The sequence below is a fragment of the Trypanosoma cruzi genome, genomic scaffold, assembly GCF_000209065.1.
Source record: "Trypanosoma cruzi strain CL Brener 1047053516469 genomic scaffold, whole genome shotgun sequence".
Taxonomy (NCBI): domain Eukaryota; phylum Euglenozoa; class Kinetoplastea; order Trypanosomatida; family Trypanosomatidae; genus Trypanosoma; species Trypanosoma cruzi.
Window position 1 is genome coordinate 234,098 of NW_001849544.1, and position 26,074 is coordinate 260,171.

The 26,074-nt window shown below is 45.6% G+C and overlaps 9 protein-coding genes across 9 annotated transcripts, besides 46 other annotated features; all 9 read left to right on the forward strand.

Moving 5' to 3' along the window:
• Window positions 1-26,008: a sequence feature (heterozygous, Esmeraldo-like haplotype).
• Window positions 52-399, forward strand: Tc00.1047053507831.10 (uncharacterized protein; the record flags this gene model as incomplete). Its single annotated transcript, XM_808972.1, has 1 exon — window positions 52-399. One exon carries the CDS (start codon window positions 52-54, stop codon window positions 397-399), a length of 348 nt encoding a protein of 115 aa, XP_814065.1.
• Window positions 1,208-1,290: a microsatellite.
• Tc00.1047053507831.20 (hypothetical protein, conserved) lies at window positions 1,606-2,700 on the forward strand (the record flags this gene model as incomplete). The annotated part of the gene is made up of 1 exon (XM_808973.1): window positions 1,606-2,700. The coding sequence occupies one exon, from the start codon at window positions 1,606-1,608 to the stop codon at window positions 2,698-2,700; it is 1,095 nt and encodes a 364-aa protein (XP_814066.1).
• Window positions 2,693-2,816: a sequence feature (T-rich).
• Window positions 3,054-3,100: a sequence feature (T-rich).
• Window positions 3,222-3,271: a microsatellite.
• Window positions 3,527-3,561: a microsatellite.
• Window positions 3,840-5,306, forward strand: Tc00.1047053507831.30 (hypothetical protein, conserved; the record flags this gene model as incomplete). The annotated part of the gene is made up of 1 exon (XM_808974.1): window positions 3,840-5,306. One exon carries the CDS (start codon window positions 3,840-3,842, stop codon window positions 5,304-5,306), a length of 1,467 nt encoding a protein of 488 aa, XP_814067.1.
• Window positions 5,554-5,643: a sequence feature (A-rich).
• Window positions 5,859-5,879: a microsatellite.
• Window positions 5,982-6,046: a sequence feature (T-rich).
• Window positions 6,129-6,149: a sequence feature (AT_rich).
• Window positions 6,482-6,508: a sequence feature (AT_rich).
• Window positions 6,576-6,604: a microsatellite.
• Window positions 6,948-6,967: a microsatellite.
• Window positions 6,979-7,018: a microsatellite.
• Window positions 7,335-7,436: a microsatellite.
• Window positions 7,473-7,495: a microsatellite.
• Window positions 7,594-7,631: a microsatellite.
• Window positions 8,780-8,828: a microsatellite.
• Window positions 9,124-9,180: a sequence feature (A-rich).
• Window positions 9,454-9,501: a sequence feature (GA-rich).
• On the forward strand, window positions 9,511-11,253 carry Tc00.1047053507831.40 (hypothetical protein, conserved; the record flags this gene model as incomplete). Its single annotated transcript, XM_808975.1, has 1 exon — window positions 9,511-11,253. The coding sequence occupies one exon, from the start codon at window positions 9,511-9,513 to the stop codon at window positions 11,251-11,253; it is 1,743 nt and encodes a 580-aa protein (XP_814068.1).
• Window positions 11,118-11,138: a microsatellite.
• Window positions 11,311-11,330: a microsatellite.
• Window positions 11,462-11,483: a microsatellite.
• Window positions 11,550-11,599: a microsatellite.
• Window positions 12,030-12,088: a sequence feature (T-rich).
• Window positions 12,237-12,256: a microsatellite.
• Window positions 12,301-12,341: a microsatellite.
• Window positions 12,939-12,973: a microsatellite.
• Window positions 13,082-13,115: a microsatellite.
• Window positions 13,315-13,346: a sequence feature (A-rich).
• Window positions 13,442-13,461: a microsatellite.
• Window positions 13,621-13,642: a sequence feature (AT_rich).
• Window positions 13,843-13,873: a microsatellite.
• Window positions 13,907-13,935: a sequence feature (AT_rich).
• Window positions 14,359-14,397: a microsatellite.
• Window positions 14,548-14,591: a microsatellite.
• Tc00.1047053507831.50 (hypothetical protein, conserved) lies at window positions 14,692-17,511 on the forward strand (the record flags this gene model as incomplete). Its single annotated transcript, XM_808976.1, has 1 exon — window positions 14,692-17,511. The coding sequence occupies one exon, from the start codon at window positions 14,692-14,694 to the stop codon at window positions 17,509-17,511; it is 2,820 nt and encodes a 939-aa protein (XP_814069.1).
• Window positions 17,872-17,905: a microsatellite.
• Window positions 18,064-18,094: a microsatellite.
• Tc00.1047053507831.60 (heat shock protein, putative) lies at window positions 18,266-20,764 on the forward strand (the record flags this gene model as incomplete). Its single annotated transcript, XM_808977.1, has 1 exon — window positions 18,266-20,764. The coding sequence occupies one exon, from the start codon at window positions 18,266-18,268 to the stop codon at window positions 20,762-20,764; it is 2,499 nt and encodes an 832-aa protein (XP_814070.1).
• Window positions 20,986-21,116: a microsatellite.
• Window positions 21,955-23,091, forward strand: Tc00.1047053507831.70 (pyruvate dehydrogenase E1 component alpha subunit, putative; the record flags this gene model as incomplete). Its single annotated transcript, XM_808978.1, has 1 exon — window positions 21,955-23,091. The coding sequence occupies one exon, from the start codon at window positions 21,955-21,957 to the stop codon at window positions 23,089-23,091; it is 1,137 nt and encodes a 378-aa protein (XP_814071.1).
• Window positions 23,445-23,466: a microsatellite.
• Window positions 23,645-23,737: a sequence feature (GA-rich).
• Window positions 23,926-23,974: a sequence feature (CT-rich).
• Window positions 24,061-24,088: a microsatellite.
• On the forward strand, window positions 24,105-25,193 carry Tc00.1047053507831.80 (hypothetical protein, conserved; the record flags this gene model as incomplete). The annotated part of the gene is made up of 1 exon (XM_808979.1): window positions 24,105-25,193. One exon carries the CDS (start codon window positions 24,105-24,107, stop codon window positions 25,191-25,193), a length of 1,089 nt encoding a protein of 362 aa, XP_814072.1.
• Window positions 25,294-25,334: a microsatellite.
• Window positions 25,406-25,426: a microsatellite.
• On the forward strand, window positions 25,500-26,015 carry Tc00.1047053507831.90 (60S ribosomal protein L34, putative; the record flags this gene model as incomplete). The annotated part of the gene is made up of 1 exon (XM_808980.1): window positions 25,500-26,015. The coding sequence occupies one exon, from the start codon at window positions 25,500-25,502 to the stop codon at window positions 26,013-26,015; it is 516 nt and encodes a 171-aa protein (XP_814073.1).
• Window positions 26,009-26,074: part of a sequence feature (areas merged during assembly that could not be assigned to a particular haplotype. This can correspond to areas where the two haplotypes were merged or to regions with more than two copies in the genome that were merged during assembly.) that runs on past the window's edge.

Sequence of the window (26,074 nt, forward strand, 5' to 3'; positions counted from 1 at the left end):
ACACAAGTCAGGCACAAGCATCCCGACAGCAATGAGGAAACGGGACCAAAAATGGAGATAAAATACTCATGCGCCGTAAAGCTCGAAGCCCAGCAGGAAGAAGAGAAGATTCACACAAAGACTTTGCTTCCGCAAATGAGGAGAATGCTGCCCAGGCACAGTGCACTGTGTGCCCAAAATGACACGTACACATCCGTTCATAAATACAATACCGTCGCCGATTCCATGATGGCAAAGAGGTCAGGCCGCCGAGAAGGCGCAACTCACCCGGCGACGACACCCCGATGGGATCGACACCGGCCGAATTTCGCTGTCCAGCATGCGGCTTTTGGCGCCACAGCGGTGACGGACTGGCCCACCGCCGCACAGCACGCCACGGGGGTCGACCTGACATTGTGAGGACCGGCCCGCATGAACAGCGCGAGGAGACAATTCTGCATCTACTCCGATGCCCGGCTCTGCGGGCGCCTGGGATAAAAATGGACTGGACACTGAAGAGGCGAGGAAGCCGCGCTTCAAGAAAAAGTTGGCGCGGTTTTTCCTTGAAGTGGAACGGCTCCGCCGCCAACAGCGCCTCCACGCGGCGAGGAGGCGCGACGCCCCTCACGGATGCGGCGTGAAATCGATGCTCCTGGAAGGCGCCTTTTTTTGTTCTCCTTGTTGACGGATGAATTGGCCCAATGATTTGCTGATTTGTTATTTTACTGATTTTTGGCAACGGCGGATCATCGAGCCACCGCGCCGGCCGGGGCGGCTGCGTAACGTGTGCGTTTCGCGCCCTCCGCTGCGGCTTCCTTTCCGGGGGTGGTGATTCTTCTTCGCACTTCCACTCAGCAGGGCGGAGGTGCTCTGCGATGGTGGGTGCTGTGCGGGTGTTCGAGTTCTTTTGAGAACACGTAGTGAACAGCTACTGAAGAGGGAATTGGTTAGTGTGGAAAGTATATGAGTGATAAATGATCAAATATTTGTTTGAAAGGTTTTTCAAAACGCTTTGAATTTATGAATAAAGATTGATGGTACGTCTTTTTGAGTTGTTACGCGCAGATTTTTTACTAGGATTTTTTATGGGGTGGGCGTGTAAGCAATATTGTAACAGCCGTGGAACGACGTGTTGAGGGTCTTACGGGCTACCGATTTTGCTTTGTGACTTATCTATATTTTTTATTTTATGCTCCGCATAGTTGTGTTGGATTTTTTATTGTTTTATTTATTATTATTATTATTATTATTATTATTATTATTATTATTATTATTATTATTATTATTATTATTATTATTATTATTATTATTTTTTTTTGGGGGGGGAGAGAGTTTTTGAAATGTTTTTTTGTTTTTTGTCTTCAATAAGTATTTTTATGGATTGTTTGTCTTTTTCCGTAAAACAGTCTGGAATTGTTTTGCGCCATTTTAAATGTTCGAACCTCCATCAACACTGTTTTATGTCCTCATGTGTGCTCCATAAACAAATATCCATTTTCTTGAAACATTGATTCTTTGAGACTGAGAAAATTTGCGTAAAGTACTGGAGAAAAAATCTGCCTTTGCGTTCTGATCTTTTTTTATTGCATCATTATTTACCATTTTTGCGAAAGACAAGAGGGGAAAATGAGCTCACATATTGCCCTTTTATTTATTTTCTTTTATCCTACCTTCTTCTTTGCCATCCACGACGCAGAAGAGCTAACCACAGGCGATAGCGAAAAGGAACAGAGTCTCCATTTACCTCCTCACCACAAGCTACGGGAAAGGAAGAGGGTAATGCCGTCGAAAGGGTCCGCTGCGAATACCGCCACGGGAAGCCAGTTGGAGGTATTTGACTCAAATTTCAAGTGTCTGTACACGGTGCCGTCCCATTTGGTGGTCCACACACCCCCGGCACGTTTTAATATTTCCCGATTTGTTATTTGCCGGAACTACAGGTGCGGTGAGGCGGACTCATGTACTATGGGCGAAAACTGCAAGTTTGTACATGCGGACGTGGACTATTCAACGCTGGAGGGGCAACCCATTCATGTGAACTACATTTGGCGTGATGAGAAGCTTTGCATTTATGAGCGGCTGCCTCCCGGGGATGTTTTGGAAGTGTTGCTGCCGAATTGCAAGCATCCTGCAGTGATGATCTCAAGTGAGTATGTCCTTGCGACACGGGGTGCGCGTTCATTTTCGAAAGGGAGACCACAAACACTTTCGCATTGTGCACATTACTACTTCAATTACCTGTGCAGCCGCGGCGAAGACTGCAGTTTCATTCATGCGATTTATGTTGACCCAACTATATCTGAGGTTTGCAAGCGTGCAGCGGGTCGTTCGCACCGCCAGCGTGTACCAGGTGCTGTGAGGTCGCCTGTTGAGAGGGCCGATAGCGACAGTCAACTCCAGTGTTCTCGTCAACGTAAAAAGTGTGGTGTGCCGCCAGAGATTCCAGTGACAAGTGATGCTAGGAACTGCCGTGGCGACGGGGTGATGGCGCCTACTGTTAATGCTGAGGGCCTGAATTCGTGGGCGGGGCTGAACGGCCCTTCAGAAGCAAGCAGCGAGGGACCACGGCACAGCTCATCAGGCGAGGAGGGAACGCTGGGGCCATTGGTTGGGTTGAAGTGCCGCGAACCGAATGGTGTACAAATGATTGGTTCTGCCTGTGGGCGGGCTGCTATGAGGCGTGCTCGTGTTTACCGACACGATCCTTATGGCATTTTCTAGTTTGTTTGTTTTTTGTGTGTTTGCCTGACATTTTTTTTTTCTCTTTTTATTACTTTTAAATATTTTTTTTCTATTTTTCTCTCAGTGTATTGTATTGGGTTTTCTTTTCTTTGTTTAACGTTAATTGTTGAGCGAACGGATTTTACTGATAGTGGTGCCAGCTTTTTTTTTTTTTTTTTGTGGGGGATAAGGGGAGTTCTTCTGGCTGTACTTATTGCTGCCGTGATGGGTCACGGGCTAGCGGTAATCTTGCGGTATCTTGGGTTGTGTGTCTATGCATCTTGTCTGCATTTTAACTCGATTGTACGCTTCTATTGTGACTGTGCCTTGAGGCCTCACGCAGTGCCCCATCGTTTTTTTTTTTTTGTTGTTGTTGTCTTTTTTTTTATTTTCTATTTTTGTGTGAATATTTATTTTGTCTGTTTGATAACTTGTTGTAAGGGGCTTTTAGTTTTTATAACTGAAGACCACCTCTTTTTTGACTCTTGTTTTTGTTCTGCGCTTTTTGTTGTCAAGTTCTTTTTATTTTTATTATTTATTTATTTATTTATTTGTTTTTCATTTGTTTGTTCTGCTGTGAAGCCAGTAAGAGGATTTTTGGTTTATCTTTGTGTTTTTGCGTGCGTGCGTCTTTGTGATGCGGTTCGCTGCATCTCCTCCATCTTTTTTTTTGTTCTGTTTTTTGTGCTTCCCTACGCATGCCGGTGGTTTGGCGGAATGTACTTTTAATGGGCGCGGCGGTGCGTCTCTGCGCGTGCGTGCCCCTTTCTTTTTTATATGTGTGAGCCGCGTTGTTCATGGCAGCCCCCATTACTGGTACTAATCGTATATTATATATATATATATATATATATATATATAATCTAATGTTATCGTCTGGGCGTGGGAGTACATTTGTCAAGGGGGGATGCCTGAGAGGTGGATGGCTCGGCTGCCAAGAATTGAGCTGCGCAGTTCACCTTCTGCACGCAGAGGGGATCTTCACCGCGACTACTGCATTATATTTTTGACATCTTTCTGTTTGAAGTGTTTTGACTTTTTGCGATCGAGGCGTGGCGGGGCGGGGAGAAGGTGGCACGCGCGATTGTGCTTTATTCCTCACGGATGCCGCGGCCTTCTGCGAAAGACAAGAGGGGAAAATGAGCTCACATATTGCCTTTTTATTTATTTTCTTTTATCCTACCTTCTTCTTTGCCATCCACGACGCAGAAGAGCTAACCACAGGCGATAGCGAAAAGGAACAGAGTCTCCATTTACCTCCTCACCACAAGCTACGGGAAAGGAAGAGGGTAATGCCGTCGAAAGGGTCCGCTGCAAATACCGCCACGGGAAGCCAGTTGGAGGTATTTGACTCAAATTTCAAGTGTCTGTACACGGTGCCGTCCCATTTGGTGGTCCACACACCCCCGGCACGTTTTAATATTTCCCGACTTGTTATTTGCCGGAACTACAGGTGCGGTGAGGCGGACTCATGTCCAAAGGGAGAAGGCTGCCGTTTTGTACATGCGGACGTGGACTATTCAACGCTGGAGGGGCAACCCATTCATGTGAACTACATTTGGCGTGATGAGAAGCTTTGCATTTATGAGCGGCTGCCTCCCGGGGATGTTCTTGAGGTGGTATCCCGGAGCGGGAGTGAGAAACCGGATTTGATCCCCAGTGAACGTATTCTTGTGACTAGACGCGCTTTGTCATATCGAGAAGACAATTCACGACGGCTTTCTCATTGTGTTCACTATTACTGCAACAGGATGTGCAATCGTGGCGAAAATTGTAATTTTATTCATGCAGTGTATGTGGACCCGAATGTTGAGGGCGATTTTAAACGTCCCCCTGCACAGTCGATGTCTCAGTTCAACTCATCTACTCGTTCTTCACAAACAGATGCTTCTGACTCTCCCTTGGAATGGAAAAGCCAAATGAATTCGAGTTTACGCTCGTATGGTCGTCTCCCGTCGAATAAGCATTTCGGTTCTCAGGTGTTTCCTAAAACACAATCGGCGGACTCCTTGCCCTTAAACGTGGCGCCGCAAGACCTGGGCCCCTTCTGTATGGCTGCGTCTCAGTCAGCCAATGAAGCTGTAACATCTGTACCGCTCAACGGTTCCAATATGAGCTTTAATAGGAACAACAATTCTTCCGTTGAGTACAATAAAACCTTTGAAGACGCACATATCTTGGGGATAGAAAGGGGCACGCGAGGTTCTGGTATGGGAAGCTTCACGCCGATGTCTCAAACACCCATGATGTCTTCTTTGGGTTTGTCTTACGATTCCAGTGGTGCCCTCCCGATACCAGGCGAGGGTGCGAAAAACATCCCTCGCGTTGCGTACAAAACATTTGAGGGGTCTATTGGGCAAGGCTTTTTGGGAAGCCCATGTGGATTTACCGTCTCTCCCGCTACACCCATGCAAGGGGCCGGCAATTTCTCACTCTCATTTACTACTCCGTCGCCTTGCCAGATGCCTCTAAATTCTCCCCAGGAGACTGTTCTTGCTGCATGCGGTGGAGTTATTACGAGAAATAAAGGTGCTGACAGGCATTCCGGTCATATGGACAAACTTCTCCGCGTTTACCGCCATAATCCCTACAAACCGATCAACTAGTTACGCGATTTTGATGGGGATTTAGGCCGTGGTGAAATGAGAATGGGTAGAGTTTGGAAGTTATGTGCGATCCTGGGGGAGGGAATGCTTTATGCCGGGAGGTGAACGCAGAGAAAGGTAAACAGTGGCAGGGGGCGTAAACTGCATTGGATTTATGACAGAAGGGCAGTGTGATTGAAGGGTAAAGCAAATAAATTGGGAGATGAAAACGCACAAAAAAAGGAGCGGTATAAATAAAAAGAAATCTAAACAAAAAAAACAAACAAAAAAAAAAAAAAAAAAAGATAGATAGAGAGAATGAGGGGCAATAATGAAAAAAAAAAAAAAAAAAAAAAAATGGAGTGAAATTAAAAATGGGAAACATAATTTTTATTTGTTTATTTTTCGTGTATTTTTTGTCTTATTTTTAAGGGATGCGTAGGAAAGGAACGTCATGGATGCACGTCCTGGAGGGAGGGGCACGTGCTTTCCGTGAAGCCGTGGAGCATTTTTAGGGGCATTTGTTTTTTTCTTTTTGTTTGTGTGTATTTATGTGTATGGGTGATGTGTTTCTTTATTTTTATTTTTATTTTTGAAGTGGGGGGAGGATTCCCAACTCCGTTTTTTTTGGTTGCCCACGACTGGACCTTTTCTGGCGCGCCAACTCCTGCAGGTTCCTGTGGAAAGCACGGTCCATTTTTTCTTTTTTTTTTTCTTTTTTTTTTTTTTTTTTTTTTTGATGCCCTTTTTTTCTTCTTTTTGTAAATTGCCACTTGGTGTTGTCCGCTTTTTTTTTTTTTGTTGTTTTCTTTAGTCTTATCATTATTTACCCGCCCCTGCGTGTTATTTATTTATTTATTTTTTGTTTTTGTTTTTGTACGCATCTGTTTTATGTTGTGTATCTGTGCGTCATGCCAGACTCTTCGTCCTTCTTAACGTTGATTTGGTTTATTTCATTGGTGGTGGTGGCTGTGGGTTCGGTCTGTTTATTTTATTTATTTGTGTGGTGACTGCAATGACCGCTTGTTGTGGTGGTGGTGGGAATAAATTCCACGTTCGATGGCGCCACGAACGTTTCCTTCCTTTTTTCTCCCTTTCCGTGCAGTGTTGTTTGTGGGCGTTAAGTGAATCGGTGCTGTTGGACGCGGTGTTGTCGTGCTGCCGTCTGTTGCCTTTTTGCTTCATGGGCCTGCTGCTTTTTATTTATTTAATTTAATTTAATTGACTTCTTGCCGGGAAGGAAACAAATTATGGGAGAAGCTGGAGGTGATTTAAGGGTGGAGAAAACTCTTTTTTTTTTTTTTTTTTTTCTCTTTTTTGGAGGAAATTCTGAGAGCCGCAAGGCGGGGATGGTGCAAGCGACACCCGGGGAAAAGAATAAGTGCGCCTCCCCACTTAAAATAAAACATCAAAAGCAACAAAAATAATAAAACGAACTTGAAAACACGTTGTAACGTGACAGTGTGCGCTCTTTCTTTTTTTTTTTTTTTCCCACACTTTCACTATTGTTCACTACTTGTGGATAGCTGTGGGCTCGTCTCTAATTGTTTCTGGTCTTTCTTTTTTTGTTTTTTCGTGTCCGGGCCTATCTTTCGGTTCCGGCCTTCATGATGTGACTACCCCGTTTCATTGTTGTTTCTACACTAACGGCGTTGAGAGATCTTTTTTTTTTTTTTTTTTTTGCATATGTTAATGCTTGTCTGTCTCTCTGTGTGTCTCTCTGTGTGTGTGTCAAAAATTTGCCCCCTCGCCTTCCCCCATTCTTTTTTTTTTCTTTTTTTTGTGACTTCACCATCCCCAGTTTGCTTTTTTGGTTTGTTTCTTGGTGGAGATGGGGAATGGTAGTGGAGCTCTTTTCCGTGCATTCCTGCGTGCACAAGCGGTGGGATCGTATGTCATCTTTTTTTTTTTTTTTTGTCTGCATGAACGCAGAGTACGTCCCAAAACCGGGGTGCGTTTCCGCTCTCTCTCTCATATTGGAGGTGCGCCCACTGGCACTATTTCTTTAACATTACACATTTAATTTCATTCCCACCTTCTGATAAATTCTATATATATATATATATGTATGGAATTTATGTGCATGTATGTGTGTATGTATGTATATATGTATGTGTATGTGTGTGTTTGTTACATTTATTTATTTATTTACATGACAACAGGAGTGTGTCTGGACGAACGTACAAATTTTTTTTTTTTTTTTTTTTTTTGGAACGGACGTATTTTTATTACTTTCTCTTGCCTTTTATAACCTCTTTTTTATTTTATTTTTAACCATTGGGAGGAATGTGAGACCAGACGAGACCAAATACATACATGCATATATATAAATATATGTATATATATGTGTGGGTGTATGCGTTGTTGAAACCCCGTGTTTTTTTTTTTTGTTACATCTGATTTGACGTGGTTGCCAAAGGCACCGTGTTAAAGGGCAACAGCGATGGTACCGTCTTTTTTCACTCCACCCATTCCCGACTATTGCCATCCACGCGGAGGGATCTGGCGGTTTCGGGAGAATAAAGAGACGGCAACTTTGTAACTTCTCAACGAGTCCTGCAATCATGGATTGACTTGTAAACCCATTGGGCTACTGCAGTGCGTAAGCGTAGCTGTTGGACGAGTCTCATCCGAATCGGGTTGTCAGGCGCACTGAAACGAATTGTCACCTCCCTCTATTGTGTTGCCTCACTTTGTAAAAGGAAAGGGGGGCGAGGCCTTGTCCAGACGCACATTTTATTTATGATTCTTATTTGGTGCTTTGTGTGTGTTTGTGGGGAGAGTTGACTGTTTTTTTTTGTGTCGGTTTGATTTGCCTCATTGTCGTTATTGGTGCGCCTGAGGCCTGCTTATTTTTGGCGTGTCCGCCTCCTTTCTATGGGAGTGCGTGTATGATCCACATAGCTTTGGCTGAATTTCAGAGCGAGATTTGAAACAGCATCATAAAAAGAACAAAACAACAGTAAAAGCGAGAAAGAGAGGAGGTCGCTGAGGGTGCCGGGGGGAGGAGATGGGAGTTAACTCTTGTCTATTGCTCATATTTGCAGCCACAGAAAATATTTATGGATCGATGGTACGTGTGTGAGACTGCCGACGGAAGGGCACGCCGCTGCACGGGCATGACATTGCGAAAAGAGCCACTTCCCCTCCCCTAATTCCCTCCAGCAACGTAAAAAACGGTTTTATTTTTGTTTTTTTTTTACCGTGGCAGAGAGAAGGAAATACTCTGCGCAACGGGGATTAGTCATTCTTCTCCCGCCCTTTTTTTTTTTTTCTTGTTTACGTGATTGCCACGGAGGCAATACGAAAGGGGCGATGTCGGCTTTGGCTGTGCCGTTTTTTTTGCTCTCATTTCTGCTGTTGTCGCCGTGGCGAGGGGGCGCGGAGAAGAGTATTTTGGTGCATGGATTTATTTTATTTTCTTTTTGGCTTGTGTTGTTGCATGCGGTAACGGAAAGAAGGAAAGACGTTTTGTATTGGAGTTGATATTACCGTTTTTTTTTTTTTTTTTTTAATTTTATTTTTTTTTTTTTTTGTTTTTTTGTGTTGGCGATGACTTTTGTTCGTGTGGATAATTTCTACTTTTTTTTTTTTTGTTTGACGGATTTGTTTGGGTGCCCGCATGCGCGTCGCTGCGTGAGCGGGCGTGTGTGCATCTCCGCCTGCTGGATGGATGGGGACATGTCTTTTGTTTGAATCCCCGTGCGGGTGCTGTCAGTGTGCCCTTTTTTTTTCTTTTTTCTTTTGGTCTTATTTGTTTTAGTGCGTGCAGTGGGAAGGCGAAAGGGGGAGCAGAATCCGAAGGGAAAAGAGAAGAAAAAAGAAGTAATTAATTTACAAACAAAAAAACAACAAAAAAAAAAAAAAAGGAAACGAAAAGGAAAAGGAAAAAAAAGAGGGATCACACGAAAGAAGGGGGAGAAGTAGTCTGAAAGAGTGCCTGCGTGAGCAAAAAACAAAAACAAAACACACAAAAAAAGGCCCACCAACACCCGCACATACACACGCGCATTTTCAATAAAGAAACGAGGGAGGTGGCAGGGGAGGGATCGGCTCTGCCGTCTCGAGAAGAAAGCAGCGGGAACAGGAAAAAAGCGCGAAACACAAGTAGCACCGTGTGGGTGTGGATTGCCGCCAAAGTAGCAGCCGCACGAGAGTGCGTGCGCGTGAGAGAGAAAGAGAAAGCGAGAGAGAGAGAGAAAAAGGAAGAGAGGGATAGTAAAAAATGAATTTGGATGAAGTGGACATCCCCGAGTTTTCACTGCGGGCCATTGACGAAATATGGGATCAGTGGAACCAGAGCAATGACTTGTTCTCCGGTATGAATCTTCCATCCAGTCACAAACAACGTCAAAATGATTCCAAGGCAACGACGGAAGTAAGGGCGGTATATGACGCGGAGTTCAAGTACTTGTACGAGGTGCCATCTCATTTGCTCGTGCACGTTCCTTCTGCACGACTTAACATCACCCGGTTAGTCTTTTGCCGCAACTATCGGTCTTTTGAAGCGGACTCATGCAAAATGGGTAACAACTGCAAGTTTGTGCACGCCGATGTGGACGTCTCGACACTGGAGGCATTCCCAATTCACGTCAACTACATTTGGCGGGATGAGAAGCTGTGCACATACAAACGTCTGCCTCCTGGAGAATTTTTGGAAGTCCTCTCCAGTGACATGTGCACTGTGGAGACATTACCCAGTGAACGTATTCTTTTGACGCGTGGGGCACTTGCACATCAAGATATTGCAGAACCTCTGATTCGATGCAAGCATTATGATGCGAACCAGACGTGTTTTACGGGAGAGCGCTGCAACTTTGTTCACGTCATGTATGTTGATCCAAATTGTCAGGGGTCTTTTAAGCGAGCGCCAAAGGCTATTTTAGAGGCCAGGGGCAATGCAACAAACGCATCGACTAAAATGGCGCACCATAACACCACCACAAACCAAAATAATAGCAGAGGAAACAACAAAAACAATAATAACGGTAACTTCAGCAACCACATGCCGGAAAATCCCCATGATGTTCAGGCGAGCAATTTAAACTGGGCACCCCATGTGAATTTTCCACCATTTGAACAAAGTGGGTTAAATTCGATGGTATTTTTGCAAAACCTTAACAATGGCGCATCTTTTGCTTCTGGATCAGCGATGCCATGTCAAGATGCCGGTATATCGACAGGTGTGCTTGGTATGGGTTGCCTGATGCCCTCCTTGGCCTCAAATGGCCGACAAGCGACTCAACCTTCCTCACTCCATTGCGATAAAACAGAAGGTAGTCTGCAGGAACTTCTAAAAATGCTGCAGGTTTCACAGCACCCCACTAGTTACGGTGCCCTTTCAACAAATGCACAGTCATTGAATGGAACAGCAGGACCGCAACAAATATCTGATGGAAATATCAACGCCGCCAACAACACGGGCTTGACCCAGGAACAGCTTAGTGGCGTTCTTTCTCCAGTTTTTTCGCTTCTCGCACAGCGGGTTTCATCATCGCATACTTTTTCAGTTGGATCTTCGCCGTTGCTTGAGGAGCCAAGTGCGGTTGGAACATTGCTGTTTTTACCTCGTGGTGCTACTGAGGCTGTAGCAATTCAGCCTGTTTACGATGCTTCTTTTTTGGGGGCCATCACAGCTTTGGGGTCGCAGCAGCAACGTTCCGCACAAGCTGTGGTGCAAAAAAGTCCATCGTCAATTTCACAGCCAACCACCACGTCGGGAGGGGGAACATCTCAAAATTTCCCATTCCCTTTTGTTTCTCCTGGAAACGGTAACATGAATTCAGGTGGTCTTGTAACTTTAGGTAGCGGCAGAGGCAGCAACGGCGTAATAGGAGGAGGAGGAGGAGGAGGGAGCGCAAACAATAGCATTAGTACTGCTGGGCCTACGGCGGATTATTACACGAGGGCCTTTGAGCAGTTGCAAGGCGCACTGAACGGGAATTCTGCATGGATGCGTGGCGTGTAGTGTGAACCGTTCTCTGAGTAATAGCAGCCCCAAGAGGAAAAAAAGAAAACGAAAATAATATATATATATATATATATGCTTTCCTTTTGGTTTTGTAATTTTTTTATTTTTTCTGTTTGCCGTTGTGTTTGTGCATTTGCGAGTATTTCAACGTGTTTTTTCTTCTGGAACTAGTGTGTGTGTGTGTGTGTGATAACGTATGCAGCAATTTTTTTTTTTTTTTTTTTTTTGGCTTGTGTCGTCGTGTTCCTTCATTCGCAGCACCTGCAGTGGTGATGAAATGATCCTGACTTTGGTTTTTATTTTTATTTGGTGCTGTTTCTGTTTTTATTTTTATTTTTACTTTGCCGCTTGCTACTCCCTGCTCTAATATTTGGTTTAAGACGTGTGTGCGTGCGTGTAGGGCTCGCACCACACCGTTTTTCCACGGACGCTGCCGAAGTGCTGAGTGCCCGTGCGAGTGAGTGAGTGGGTGGGTGGGAGGGGGGACGAGACATCGAAGAGAAGAGTGGGCCGATGGCTTCCACGGCGTGAATTAAGAAGACCGGACGTAAGCAAACAAACATTTGCCGAGAGAAGGAGGGAAAACCGCAAATTGGTAAGGACGGCGCCTGTTAGTGGGGTAGGGGAAGGGCCGGCAGTCAAAAATTAATGTGTGGAAGGAAGAACGCAAACATTTAGGAGGGAAACCAGGGAAGCGGGTGAAAGGAATAGATGCATCAGCGGAGCGAAGAAAAGGGAAAATTGTTATTATTATCATTGTTGCTTCCATCATCTTTTTTTTTTTTTTTGTTCGTGCACATTTTTATTTTCATTTTTTTTTTTTTTTTTCTTTGATATAGTCAATTTTCGGTCATTTTTTTTGAAACGTCCCCCCTTTTTCTGGTTTGTGTGTTGTTTTTCTTTTTTTTTCTTGAAAAATATGTGTGTGTGTGTGTGTGCCTACATGTGCTTGCATGCACACCCCTCAGCGGGTAACAACGAAAAAAAAAAAAAAAAAAAAGAGGGGCCTTTACACGGCAAATAAATATTCCTGTGAGCACGTCTTATATATATATATATTATATATATATAATATATATATATATGTTTTTTCCGTGTGCTTGTACGAAGGAGCAGGTGGGCGATAGTGTGAATAATGCGTGGGGGCCAGGCGTGGCTCTCCACAGCGAATTATATACATGTATCTTGGTACGCATGAATGTGTGCCCACCTCCTGATGGGCGATGTGAGCTGGCCGATGGAGAGTGAGGGGATGGAGAGAGAGATAGAGAGAGACGGCTGACACGTGTGAAACGACGGGGGCGGGTGATGAGCGGCAAACGGAAAAGAAACCGAAGTGTTTTAAAGGGAATGCAAACAATCATAAAACGTGAGGAACGAAAGGGGTGAAGCGTTATGTATCAATAATATCTACCTGGGGCCACGGTGCTTTGGATAGAAACATGCAGATGGGAGAGGAGGCGGACACCATGTGTGGTCACCGCCTGATTACATGGCTGGCGCCTCGGGGCTGGACCGCATCAGTGCATCGGTGTTTATGAGTGCATGGGAGCGAAACTTGTGAGTGGACAACAAGAAGAAAAAAGAAGTACATTGAAATGAAACGCCGGCCCAAACAACTTCCAATAGGAAAAGGAAAAAAAGGGAATTATAAATTTTTCTTTTCACAAGCAAACGGAATGAAAAAAAAAAAAATAAATAAAATAAAAAAAAAAAATGATAAATCAATGGGCGCATGCGTATATATTACACGTAAATGTTGTATACATTCAACTGCGGCACAACTTTCTTCAATATGAGTATTAAAAAGAAAAGAAGTCTTCCCTTTTTTTTTTTTTTTTTTTTTTTTCTTTTTTTTTACATGCGATTATGTGTTTATATTTCTTTTTTTTTTTTTATCGCAACCCCGGTTGTCTTGTGTAAACCCATTTCGGAGAGCATGCTGCCACCGTTACGGAGCCCTGTGGCGCTGCGTTGGGTGAGAGTCTGCATGAATGAACCGATGGGAAGAAGGAAGGGGACGGGAGGACGAATTATTTAATTCTCTCAGTCTTGACAAAAACAAAAAAACAAAACAAAACAAAAAAAACGTCTTGCACGCAATAAATTTTTTTCTCAAAAGGGAGGGGGTAGAAAACAAAACAAAAAAAGTTACGTGTGGAAGGATGATGGAGGCCCCGTGATGAAAAAAAAAAAAAAAAAAAAGAGTGGGTGCGGAGGAGCCCGTAACGGTGAGCAGAAGGCGTGCAAATGAACTCGAACGGCGATAAAAGAAAGGGTGAAGAGTGAGAGGGAATGATTGGAAGAAGAGGAAATGTGTTTAGTGTGCGTACCGTTGCTTTGTGTGGGGGACTGCCACAATACATATTTATATTTATATATATTTCAGTTGAGGGGCGAAGGAAAAGAAAAAAATAATTAAAATAACGACAATTACGGCGACGGGACGCGGATGTTTTATGAAATGGAGGGTTCCCGCCTGCGAGTCTTAATCCCGCCCACTCACGTTGGCAGCGCGCACCCATCACTTCTTCTTGTTCTATCAGCCCAATGCGAAAACGGCAACCTTCCTGTCGGAATCGCCGGTTTTTTTTTTTTTTTTTTTTTCCTCTTCTTTGTTCTGCTCCCCTTACGGGGCTCTGCAAACACGTATATAAATATATATATATACATTAAATACAAGGCACACATCAAAGCGTCCAAATGCTCTTTTTGATACGTTCCACTGCTTTCCATTACTTTGAATATTTTTTTTTTTGTTTTGCATTGCTGATGAAACGTGCTGGGCGCATGGGTGCTTCGCGGGCCCATAATCCCATTTTATAGGAATGTGTGGGTTGGCTGCAGCGATGGAAAGAAAAACAATGGGCGTCAAAACCATCAACAACAAAATAGCGACCAAAGGGAAAGACATTACGAGCGGGAAAAAAAAAAAGCAAAAACAATTCGAACTTCACAAACGAAACTGAAATAAGAGTATTGGAGGGATTATTTCCATGAAATCTTTCATGCATACTTCTCTCCTGTTTTTTTCATCGTCCCTTTATTTTTCTTTTTACTGTTTTCTAACTTTCGGTCCTTTTTGCTGCCTAAAATTGAACCATATATATATCTATATATCTATATATCTATATATAGATACGTTTTTGACCATATTATTGTTATTATTTCTTGATTATTTATTCCCCAATGTTTTTCTTTGTTTTTGTTTGCCTTCTTTGACTTTTTGTCGTCTTTGAATTTTGTCTTTTTTGTTTGTGCGTTGTTGATGTGTTTGGTTTAAATGCCATCTTTTTTGCTGTTTTTTTCTTCTTTTTTTTTTTTTTTTTTTTTTTGATTTATCGGGCTGCATTCACCCAATGAAGTCAAGAGCGGAAGAGAGGGTTTGCCCCGCCTTCCTCTCAATTCTTCCCACACTCTGGAGGCCCACCGATAATGATGCCGGGGAGTGGCTCTCATTTAGTTGGTTCTCCTGCCTCGCGGGTGGGTGGCGGAGACAATGTTCATGACGTTTCTTTGTCAGTCGGTCGTAAGAGGGATGTGCGGCGTGCACAGGGGCGAAGTCCTGACTATCGCGTCTTTGATGTCGTGGTACCGCCCTCTGCTGCTTCTGCTGCTGCCTCGAGAGGGACTCGGCTGAGTGGTGTTTCGCCGCCACGGGTGCAGGTATCCCGTGAGGATCCAGAGAACAATCCACCTGCCCCCTCTACTGCCACGGGACAGGCGCTGGCATTGACGATCCTCCCAAAGACTCCTGAGGACACCGACTTGTCCGCTGCTCTTGTCGGCACCCGTGATTTACGAAACGGTTTGCTGGATCAGAAGCTGCAACACTTGCAACGTGAGACGAATGCGCTACGAGAAGAACTAAGAGAGACGTCCAGGCGTCTTGCACATGTGACGGTGAAGCTGAACGAACAAAAGGTAGAGTTCAGTGGCTTGACTCATCGGTACGGTGCAACCGTGGAGAAGCTTACGGCCGCTGAATGTAATGTAAAGCGGTTGGAGGAGCACATCGTAAAGGAGCGGGGCCAGCACGGGGTTCTGCGGGAGGAGCGCGACAAACTGAAGGTCTCCTTGAAGGATTTGGAATGGGAGGTGGAAAAATTGCGTCGAGAACTTCAGGAAGAGCGGGAGAGACCAGCGATGGACCCTCGACAGGTACAGCGCATGTTAGAGGACCGCACGCGTTACGTTCCCGCTGCCGAATTTCAGCGACATTGCGAAGAAATGCGTGACAAACAGCATGTTTTTGTAAATCGTTTTGTGGCGTCCCTTGATACACTTTTGGTGCAACATGAGGAAGACGAAACTTCGGTTTTTGTCGCTCGAAGTGCAGTTCTTTCCGCCGCGACGGACTTGGAGGCAAGGGTGGCGTCTGCGGAAACAACGCTTGGTGTACTGTGTGATCAGTTGGCTGTTTTTAACGAAGGAACGGAGCGCGACATGACGGAGATGATTACTGCACTTATTGTGGAGAATAAAGAACTGTGGCAGCATTTGTCGAAGCTGAAGGGTGACCACGACGTGGCCATTGCGCAGCTGAAGGCGATTCGTCGCAAGGGTGAACACGTTCCACATGATCAGTATGAGTACACCCAGAAACAGCTGGCACTAACTGCGGAAAAGCTGTCCACGGCTCAAAAAACTGTACAGGCGCAAATTGACTTGGCAAAAGAGCACGAGGACCAAATGAAGCTGCTGTTGAATACGAATGAATCGCTGCAGGATCAGGTGCGTTGTCTCACGGAGGAACTGGACCAAGTAAAGGAGGAGCTGGAGCGGAAAGGGAAATTGTTGGATGAGAATAAGGCGACAGCCAATGAGGTTTTGCTTCGGGCGGAAGAATTTCAGGAAAAAGCGGAAGATGAGCGGCGTCGTTTGAATAAGACGATAGAGCAGCTTAATGAAAATATTACTTCTAGAGAACAGGAATACGAGCAACACATTCGCAACCTCCGGGAGGAGCGAAATGCGGCGTGTCATGATCTCGAACGTGCACGGCACGAATTGAATGACACCCAACAGCGTGCTGAATCGTTACAAAGAGAGCTTGACACTCGTACACGCTACTTTGAGAACTATAGACAACAGGCAGAAGACCACCAGCAGCAACTAAGCCGCTCCTTGCAAGAAGAGATGACCGCCGCAAGGGAGCTATTAGAACAAGAGTTGAATGTGACACGACAGGAGTTGGAAGATCAGCGGGCGGCCGTGAGGGAGCTGGAACGGGAACGGGACGACGAGCAGGCAGAGCGTCGCGCCGCGCAGGCCGTTGCTGCAGGATTAGAGGCAGAACTGTCACAACAGCGTCGGGAAAATGAGCAGCAGCAGCACCGTTTAGAGGACGTCACGACGCGTGTGCAAAGACTGGAGGCTGAAGCGGATCAGCTGCGACAGACTCGTGATACCGCGGTGGAGGAGACACGTCAGCTTCAACGGGAAGTAGCACGACATCAAGGGCGCACCCAGGAATTGGAACAGCAGATGCAACAGGAGCGTGAGTCGCACACGCAACAGTCGACACAACTCCGACAGGAAATGCGAGAGGCTGAGGAGCGTCGTTCAACGATGCAGGATGATTTAAAGAAGCTACGTTTACGTCTTGTAGAATTGGAACGGGATAAACAGCAGCGTGTCTCGCGTGAGCGCACAGATGCTGAAAAAGAGAGTTTTGTGCGGGAAAATGCCCGACTTCATGAACAGTATCAGGAAGTGCAACAGGAAAACGTGGCCCTGCGTGAAAGCCTGCAGCTGCTGAAGGGGAAGTTGCTCAACCATGAGCAACTCTCCCAGCAGCTGGAAGATGTGCAGGAACGTCTGAAGCAACTTCCAATGCTTCGGCAAGCCGCAGAAGATGCCAAATGTGATGCGATGCGTGCATCACAGGAAACAGAGATGCTGCGCCAAGAAAGAGATGCAATGGCGGCCAAATTGGACTTTTTTCTGGAGGAGAGTAAGCAGGCTGCGAAAAAAGACGAAGAATGGGCTCGTATTTTTCGTGATGCCGCCGAACAAACTCGTCGTCTCAGTGGCCAGGTCTCTGTGGTGAAAAAACAACAACAGTCGCATCGTAGTCCATCGATTTTTGTTAGCGCCCATCCAAGCGGATACAGTGAACAATACAGCAACTATCAACGGGTTCTGGGAAATGGCGGTAGCAGCACGCAACGCAAACAGTCGCCGCCTTTGCGTTCCGCTGCAGATGCATCGCCACAGCCCCTTGCACCTCCTATCTCCCGGCCGTGGCACTGAGCTTGCACGAGTCCTGCTGCTGTTGTTGTCGCTTTTGTTGCTTCATCCTGTATCCACAATGGTTTGGCGGATTTTGACAGAACTTTCATTTGCTTGTATCATTGTGTAAAATGCATGGCGTTGGTGTCGTGCCGTTTTTACGGGGGGAAACAGAAGAAGGGGCAGAATTGGGAGGCGATACGCCAATCTACAGGGACCGGTTTTTAGTTTTGCATGTCTCTTTCAACTGGCGTGCCGATCTTCGAGCGAATCATGGACGGTTGGAGTAGAGGCATCACCTCCAAATGTGTTTCCCTCTTATGTTTTTCTACTTGACGGTCTTGTTTTCGCATCCGGCGTTTATTCTTTTTGGTTTAGATGTTTTTTTTTTTCTTTATTTATTTTGTTTTTTTTTGTTGTTATTGACGCTAAGAAGGGCAGTTGTTGCGGCTACGCCGCTCTTTGCTCTAACCACTTGGCTGAATATTTTGAAAGTTCTCCCTGTCGTCTTTCTTCTTGATACTTTTTTTTTTTTTTGCTGTTGTTGTTGTTGCTTTTTGCTTGGCGCTCATTTTTTTATTTTTATTTTTATTTTTGTTGTTATCGCTCTTGGACCACACTCGTGTGTGCACAACGATGCCGCAATGCAATGAACGGGAAAAAGAGCAACCAGAACAAGCAAGCAAACAAACACACGAGATTCCTTACAAAAGAGTTAACCAGTTGACTGAATAATAGAGGGAGAAAAAAAAAAAAAAAACAACAACTTATTATCATGTCTGTTTTTGGTGTGGACTTCGGTAATCTTAATTCCACCGTCGCAATTACGCGCCATGGAGGTGTTGACATCGTGACCAATGAAGTGAGTAGGCGAGAAACGACTACTATTGTGTCTTTCCTGGATAATGAGCGTTTTATTGGTGAACAAGGTCTTGACCGCTACGTACGTAACGCACAAAACACGGTTTTTCTGCTTAAGCGCTTTATTGGCATGTACATGGATGACCCCTTTCTTGAAGCAGAGCGTCGATTCCTTACGTGTCAGATTGAAGGCGATAAGGATGGCCGACTTATGTTTGGTGTTAACTACTGCGGCAACATGAATTACTTTTACCCGGAGCAGGTTTTGGCTATGCTTCTTCAGAGACTCCGTCTATATGTGAATGCTGCCGCTGCTTCGGACTCAAAGCACTCTGTTGACGTTCGTGATTGCGTATTGACTGTCCCTTGTTACTATACATCAGAACAACGTCGTCTCATGCTGCAGGCATGCGAAATTGCAGGGCTGAATTGCTTGTCTCTCGTCAATGACACCACCGCAGCAGGCATTGACTACGGCATTTTCCGAGGCTCTTCACTGGCTGAGACGGAGGCGGAGGGACAGGTGGTTGGTATTCTTGACATTGGATACGGTACCACCATCTTTGCCGTCGCGAAGTTCTGGCGTGGTCACCTCAAAGTTCTTGGTCGTACGTTTGACCGCCACCTTGGAACCCGTGATCTTGACTACGAGCTTCTTAAATACATGGCGGCTGCGGTGAAGGAAAAGTACAATGTGGATGTTACCACCAACAAACGAGCGAATCTTCGTCTTCTGCAGGCCTGCGAGCGACTTAAGTATCTTCTTTCCGGAAATCAAATGGCGCCATTAAATGTGGAAAATATTATGGATATTGACATCAATATTCCCTCCTTCCAGCGGAGCACATTTGAGGAGCTTGCGGCACCATTGTTGGAACGTTTTAAGGAAATTGTCCGGCGAGGCTTTGAAGAATCCGGCGTACCGCCAGAAAAGTTCCACAGTATCGAGATGATTGGGGGAGGTTGTCGTATTCCGATGTTCAAGCGAGCGACAGAGGAGCTCTTGGGACGTCCACCCAGCTTTACACTTAATGCATCGGAAACAGCGGCACGTGGTGCGGCCATCACAGCAGCTATTTTTTCGCCAAAGTTCAAAGTACGTGAGTTTGTCGTGAGTGATGTTCCAACGTACCCGATTAAACTCGGCTACTACTTGGAGAACGCAATGAGCACAAGTGCTGTGCCATTTTTGCCAGATGTCAACAAAGTGGTGACGGTGCTCGGCGAGAAGGATCACTTTCCCAAATTGTTGGAGATTACCATCAAGAGTCCAGGCGGCTCTAAGATATATGCCTTCTACGATAATGAGCATCCGCTTGTAAAGATGCATCTGCCTTTGGAAAAATTCATCATCGGTGAGTGGGAGATTGGGAAGCCACCAAAGGGTTCGGCTGCTACGGAGGTGCGCGTACGTGTGCGTCTGCATGCCAGCGGTCTTCTTCATGTCGACTCTGCGTTTTCTGTGGAGACGTATGAGGTGGAAGAACCTGCAACGGAAGAAAGTGAAAAGAAGGATACTGCCGCTTCGAACAAAAGCGCGGAGTCGAAGATTACCGACAATGAGGAGGAAACAAGCGAGAAAAAGACATCCGAAAAAAAAATGGTAAAGAAGCAGAAACAGCGGCGTGTGGAGCTTACAGTTACACCGCGCCTTGACGTGATTGGTCTTCCTGGTGACATGGTGCTGCTATTTCAGAAACAGGAGGTTGAGATGAACGAACGGGACTTATTGCTCATCAATACGCGGGATAAAAAGAACGAATTGGAGAGCTACATCCTCGACAACCGCCCACGCATTGCCGATGGTGGCATACTCGCAGAGTATGTGACGAAGGAACAACAGGCGAATTTCATTCAACTCAGCAACGAGTATGAAAATTGGCTCTATGAAGACGGTGCCGACGCAGAACTCAGCGCCTACGAGGAACGTGTCAAGATACTCCGCGAGATTGGTGACGCTGCGAACGCGCGACGATTGAACTTTGAGGACATTACTTTTGCGCTGGAAGCCTTTAAGACTGAAGTGTGTAATGCACGGGAGTTGGCGCTGCAAACCATTGGAAAGATGGAGCACATTACAGAGGAGGAGCTTCGCGCTGCGGCGAAGAAGTGTGAAGAGGCTTTGGAGTGGGCCGAGCGGGAGGTAAAGAAGTACCAGCAAGCTCCAAAGACAGCAGCACCCACCATCACACGCAAAGACCTGCAGGAAAAACAGGTGAACGTCACAGGAAGCGTGAACGCCGTTGTGAAGCGTCCTGCACCGCCGAAGCCAAAGGAGACGAAGCCCACTGAAGCCAAGAATGCCCCGGAGAGCGGAAACGAAGAGGAGGGGGCGAACACACAGCCGCCGGGAACTCAGGAGTCTTGGGTCGAGAATGAAGAAGCAGCAAAGGGTGATGACGCCCTTGACTGAGTGGGTTACGAAGCGATTCTCCATGCGTGGGTTGAGGTCGCGGGGCGAGGGAAAAATGAATGAATGAAAATAAGTGGCAGAAGAGGGAAGCTGAGAAAAAAAGTGAAATCAACGAAAGCCAAAAAGAAATTGAACGTGTGTGTGTGCGTGCAGAATGACAGATTGAAAGCAATGACCGAAATTTGCACACAAATACACATAGAGACCTTTACGTGATGATGATTATGATTATTTTATTATTATTATTATTATTATTATTATTATTATTATTATTATTATTATTATTATTATTATTATTTATTATTATTATTATTATTTATTATTATTATTATTATTTATTATTATTATTATTTTTCTTGGTCAAATGTTGATTTAAAGACGAATAAAAAGGAAGAGAAAGAGAGAAAAAGGCTTGCAAAGGAAATGAAAGTATGCGGAACGGCGCAGATGAAAAGAAATAAAATACAGGCCTGTTTCATCTTTTTTTTTTTCTTTTTCTTTTTGTTCTGAATGAATGGATGTTGTGGAATTTCTTTGAGTGGGTGCCACCAGTTGGCGGGTGCGTGAACACCGTTGGTCGTGGCGTTTTATTTTGTGTTGTTTTTTTTTCTGCCTTTTTTTCCTGCGTTTTCTCATGTGTGAATGATGCATAGGTAAACACATATGTTTTAATCAAGAGGAATAGGTCTTAAAGAGGATGCAGGCTTGGAAACCGACGGACACAAATATGTTTCTCGTGAAGAGGACAGGGGTTGACACTCGGCGGAGGCGCATGCACTCTCGCTGCTCATGGAGACTTACGCGCATTTAATAAGAAATACGCACGTATGCATGTGTTTATTTAAATTCCCACTTTTGTTTTCTGTGTGTTTAAAATTTACTACTGCTTGATCTCTTTTTCGCGCTTTTTATTGTTTTTGTCCGTTTGTTTTGCCGCAGAGTGGAAACGCTGGGCATATTCAAGAGCATAGTAACTGCCGCTGGTGCTGCACGTACGCAAGAGGAAAAGAGGGAATAACAGGGTAAAAAGAGAAACCGAAGCCTCAGCAACAACAACAAGAGGAAAAGTAAGCAACATAAGCCGCGCATTAACGGAAGACCAAAGGAAAAAAAAAAAAAAGAAGAAAATAATAATAAGAGAGAGACATTTATACACGTCTGGGAAGCCGGTAAATATAATTGAGGCCAACATGTTTAGGTCTGCAAGCTGTATTCTATTGGCCGCCAAGACCATACCCATCAATCCACAGAAGCCGTTTAAGTTGCACACTGCCGGCCGTGATGATGTTCCTCCTGTTCCTACCACCGCTACATATGACACGGAACAAATGAAGAAGTGCCTCGAAATGATGTTTCGAATTCGTCGCATGGAATCGCTTTGTGACCAGTCTTACAAACTTAAGAAAATTCGTGGCTTCTGCCATCTTTACATTGGCCAGGAAGCCATTCCTGTTGGTATGGAGAATGTTTTAACATTGGAAGATCTCATTGTCACGGCATATCGTGACCATGCGTGGTATATCGTTCGCGGTGGTACACCAGGGGAGGTGTTTGCCGAGATGTTTGGTAAAGAAGGTGGCTGTTCGAAGGGGAAGGGTGGAAGCATGCATATGTACTCTGTGAAAAACAATTTTTTTGGCGGTAACGGAATTGTGGGTGCGCAAGTGCCAATTGGCGCCGGCCTTGGATGGCGGTTTGCCCTTGAGAACCGTGATAAACCGCGCAATGTGGCGGTTACCTTCTATGGTGATGGCGCCGCAAATCAGGGGCAAGTGTTTGAAGCTATGAATATTGCTGCAATTCATCGCATTCCTGTCATATTCTGCTGTGAAAATAACCAATTTGGTATGGGCACGAGCAAAGAACGTGCGGCGTACCAGCCTGAGATGTACCGTCGTGGCGACTACATTCCGGGCCTTCAGGTGGATGGCATGGATGTACTTGCTGTGCAGGAGGGAACTCGATGGGCCAAAGAATGGTGTCTCTCTGGCAAAGGACCCATTGTGCTTGAGTTTGACTCATATCGTTACGTCGGTCATTCTATGAGTGACCCTGACAGCCAATATCGCAAAAAGAGCGACATCCAGGATGTGCGCAAAACTCGTGACTGCATTCACAAGATGAAGGATTTTATGCTTGAAGAAGGAATCATGACGGATGAAGAGATGAAGAAACTCGAGAAGGATGTTAAGAAAGAAGTTGATCAGCAGCTGCAGCCAGCGGAGAAGCAGAAACCTACACCTCGAAGCGAGCTCTTTACTGATATTTACGTTGGGGAGCAGTACGAGCATCGCACGACCCAAGGCACGGTGTATGCCAAGCCCTGAAGGTGCTTCTTAGGGGAGTAGCAGTGGGAGCGGCCCTTAGTGGCTGAAGAAGAAATCAACCAACACGCGAAAGAGAAAATAAACAAGGCAAGGGGTAGATGATGTATGAGACAAGTGGTCCGTACGTTTTATTTTATATATTTTACTTTGGCTTATTTTCGTTCCTATTACTTTTTTTGCTGTGATTGATACGGGGCAATTGTATCAAAGATGCCGCGCAAATCCACGCCATCAGCCGGCATGGAAAGAGACCTCTCTGAACTGGCAAAAGATGAAATGTCTCCGAGGAGGCTACGACGGGGGTGGGTGAATCAAGAAGGGCGTAATGATGTGAATGGGAGCGTGAGGAAAAGCACACACACACACACACACACAACAAAAAAAAAAAAAAGAAGAGGGAGGGGGTGGTGTGAAGCATTTTATTGTTTTCTCTGCGTTTACCGACTGCCGCCTCTTTTTGGCTCCGTCGCCCATAATCCCTCCGTCCCTCACCTCCAAAATCGCAGGGCAAATTCGATTCTGGAGTCCAAGAAAGGGGATCTTTTCACGACTGAGAAAGAAAAAAAGGAAGGGAATAATAAATGGGTAATGAATGGAGGACGCAGAGGGAAATGAAAACGGAGATAAAAAAAAAAAAAAAAAGAGATTCTTAAACGGCACGGGAGGGAAGTGACAAGAAAAAGGTGAAGATCTACAACGGTAAAAAATGAAGGGCCACATTTTTATTCTGTATCAATTTTACCTCTTACTCCGATGTGCCTGTTTTATTGTGCTTCTTCTTTTTCTTTTTTTCTCTATTGTTCTCATTCATATGTGTGGTAAAGGTGTTGCATCTCTCTCTCTCTTTTTTTTTTTTTTCCTGTTTCTCTCTCTCTCTTTCTTTTCAGGGGAGAAAAGACTTTATGGCACATTGAGTTCAAAGAAAAGCAAACATAAATAAATAAATATATACATACAAGGATACAGAGCTTTTTTCTTTTTTTTTTTTTTTTTTTTTGGCCCAATTGGCGGAAATGAGAAGACAGCGTGTATTCACAGGCCCATTTTTTGTCCAACATACCTCCAATTGTCTTTTTGCTTATCCGTTTATTGCTGAATTTCTGGCCCGTCGGTTTCAGCGTTCCCCACCGGGCCGGTTGCGATTGCCCAAGGAGCAAACGACAAATAATTCGTACACCTCCGGTTCGTCAGGATCTTCTTCGTCGCTGCAGCGTAAGTATGATGTTGGGGTGTTTGAGAATACGTCTGGGATGCCCATCGGCGAGGTGGAGGAAGGCCGCCGTGGGTTTCTTGGATTTGGACGTCGTGCCGGTCGCACCATGCCGGTAAATCCTCTTTCCGTTTTACGTTCACGGGAAACGGACTCGAAAGAGGACCGAAGTACAAGTCTTTTTCTTCAGGCTGTTCGGATGCTGAGCGGAAAGCGTCGTAGCCGTGATGTACGTCTGACACTTCAACTTACACCTGAGCAGCAGCAAGACATTGTTAACCGCTATGCCAGGACGCGGTGGTACAGTTTTATTTGGTATCCTTTCCGCAATGTGACAGAGCGCCAATTTAAATGGTGGCGTCGATTTGCCCATTTTACACTTCTTATCGTTGCTTTGTTCGGTCTGGCTGTTGCGTTGGCGCTGTATTACCGTGAGGTGGAGACTGTTCTGCGACTGAGTCCTGAGGATCGCCGTGACTATCAAAAGATGGTCACTGGTATGCGCTATAGTGAAATTTACCGTCTTTCCATGGAGGTTTTTCAGAAGGAAGACCCTCTTGAGGCGCTGCCAGCGCCGGCGCGGTATCACCTTCTTATTGAGGCGGCGCGGAAAAAGGGTTGGCATCGGGTTGACTGGGAGCTTGAGTCCCGTACCCGCTACCCACGCTCATCACTCGAGGAAATGGACTTTATTCACCTTTTCTACTGGTCAATAATGTACATTGGCTCCCTAGTCACGGGAGGCGGGGAGTTGTTTTCAGATCGATTTGGTGACCTCATGGAAGTGCAGGAGACGCATCGACGTCGTGAAATGGAGGCAAACTTTGTGGAGCACGGACCAGAGCCGCCAGCAATATGCATCGGCGAAAAAGAAGGAGGAAAGTCCGCATAGTGTGTCGGTGTAAGAGATGCCTACCCTCCGTTTCCCCATTGACATGTGTTTCTGGCTTATCGGTATGAGTGTGCAATGAAAGGGTGGAGGGACCGTAAGAAATAATAATAATAATAATAATAACAATAATAATAATAATAAAATAGTTTGTGCCTTTTGGATTTCTTTTTGCTTTTGGCGGACACCACACGAGTATGCGTTTACGACCATCTTATATATATATATATATATATCTGTCTTCCATCAATTTTTCTATGTAAAAGGAGCTGAAGGTTACACACACACTCAAACGCCCAGGAAAAAGAGATGGCTTGCCCACGTGTGCAGTACCGTCGCCGCATGCACTACGCGACGCGTGGGAACCGCATGAAGCTCGTGCGTACTCCCGGCAACCGCCTTGTCATGCAGAAGCGCGTCAAGCGCTCGCAGGGGCCGCACACGCCGTGGGTGTTGGGCCACAAGCGCCTCGCTGGCACGAAGGCACTGCGCCACACGGAGGCCCGTCTTGCTTCGCGCCATGAGAAGAGCACCTCTCGCCCGTACGGCGGCGTGCTTAGTCACGAGCAGGTGCGTGACCGCATTGTGCGCGCGTTCCTCATCGAGGAGCAGCGTATTGTGAAGCGTGCACTCAAGGCCCACGCCAAGTCGCAGAAGGAGAAGAAGCGCCGCGACTCCAAGAAGAAGCGCAAGGAGGAGAAGAAGGCGGCCCTCACAAAGAAGATTGCGGCGAAGGTTGGCGCAAGGTCCGCGCTCACGAAGAAGACCACTGCCAAAAAGAAGGCGGCGTCCCGAGTTCCAGTCGGCGCGAAGGTCAAGAAGTAATTCAGGGGGCTACTCGTTTTCCTTTCACTCGTGGGTGCTTCAATCGTTGGCTCTTCTAC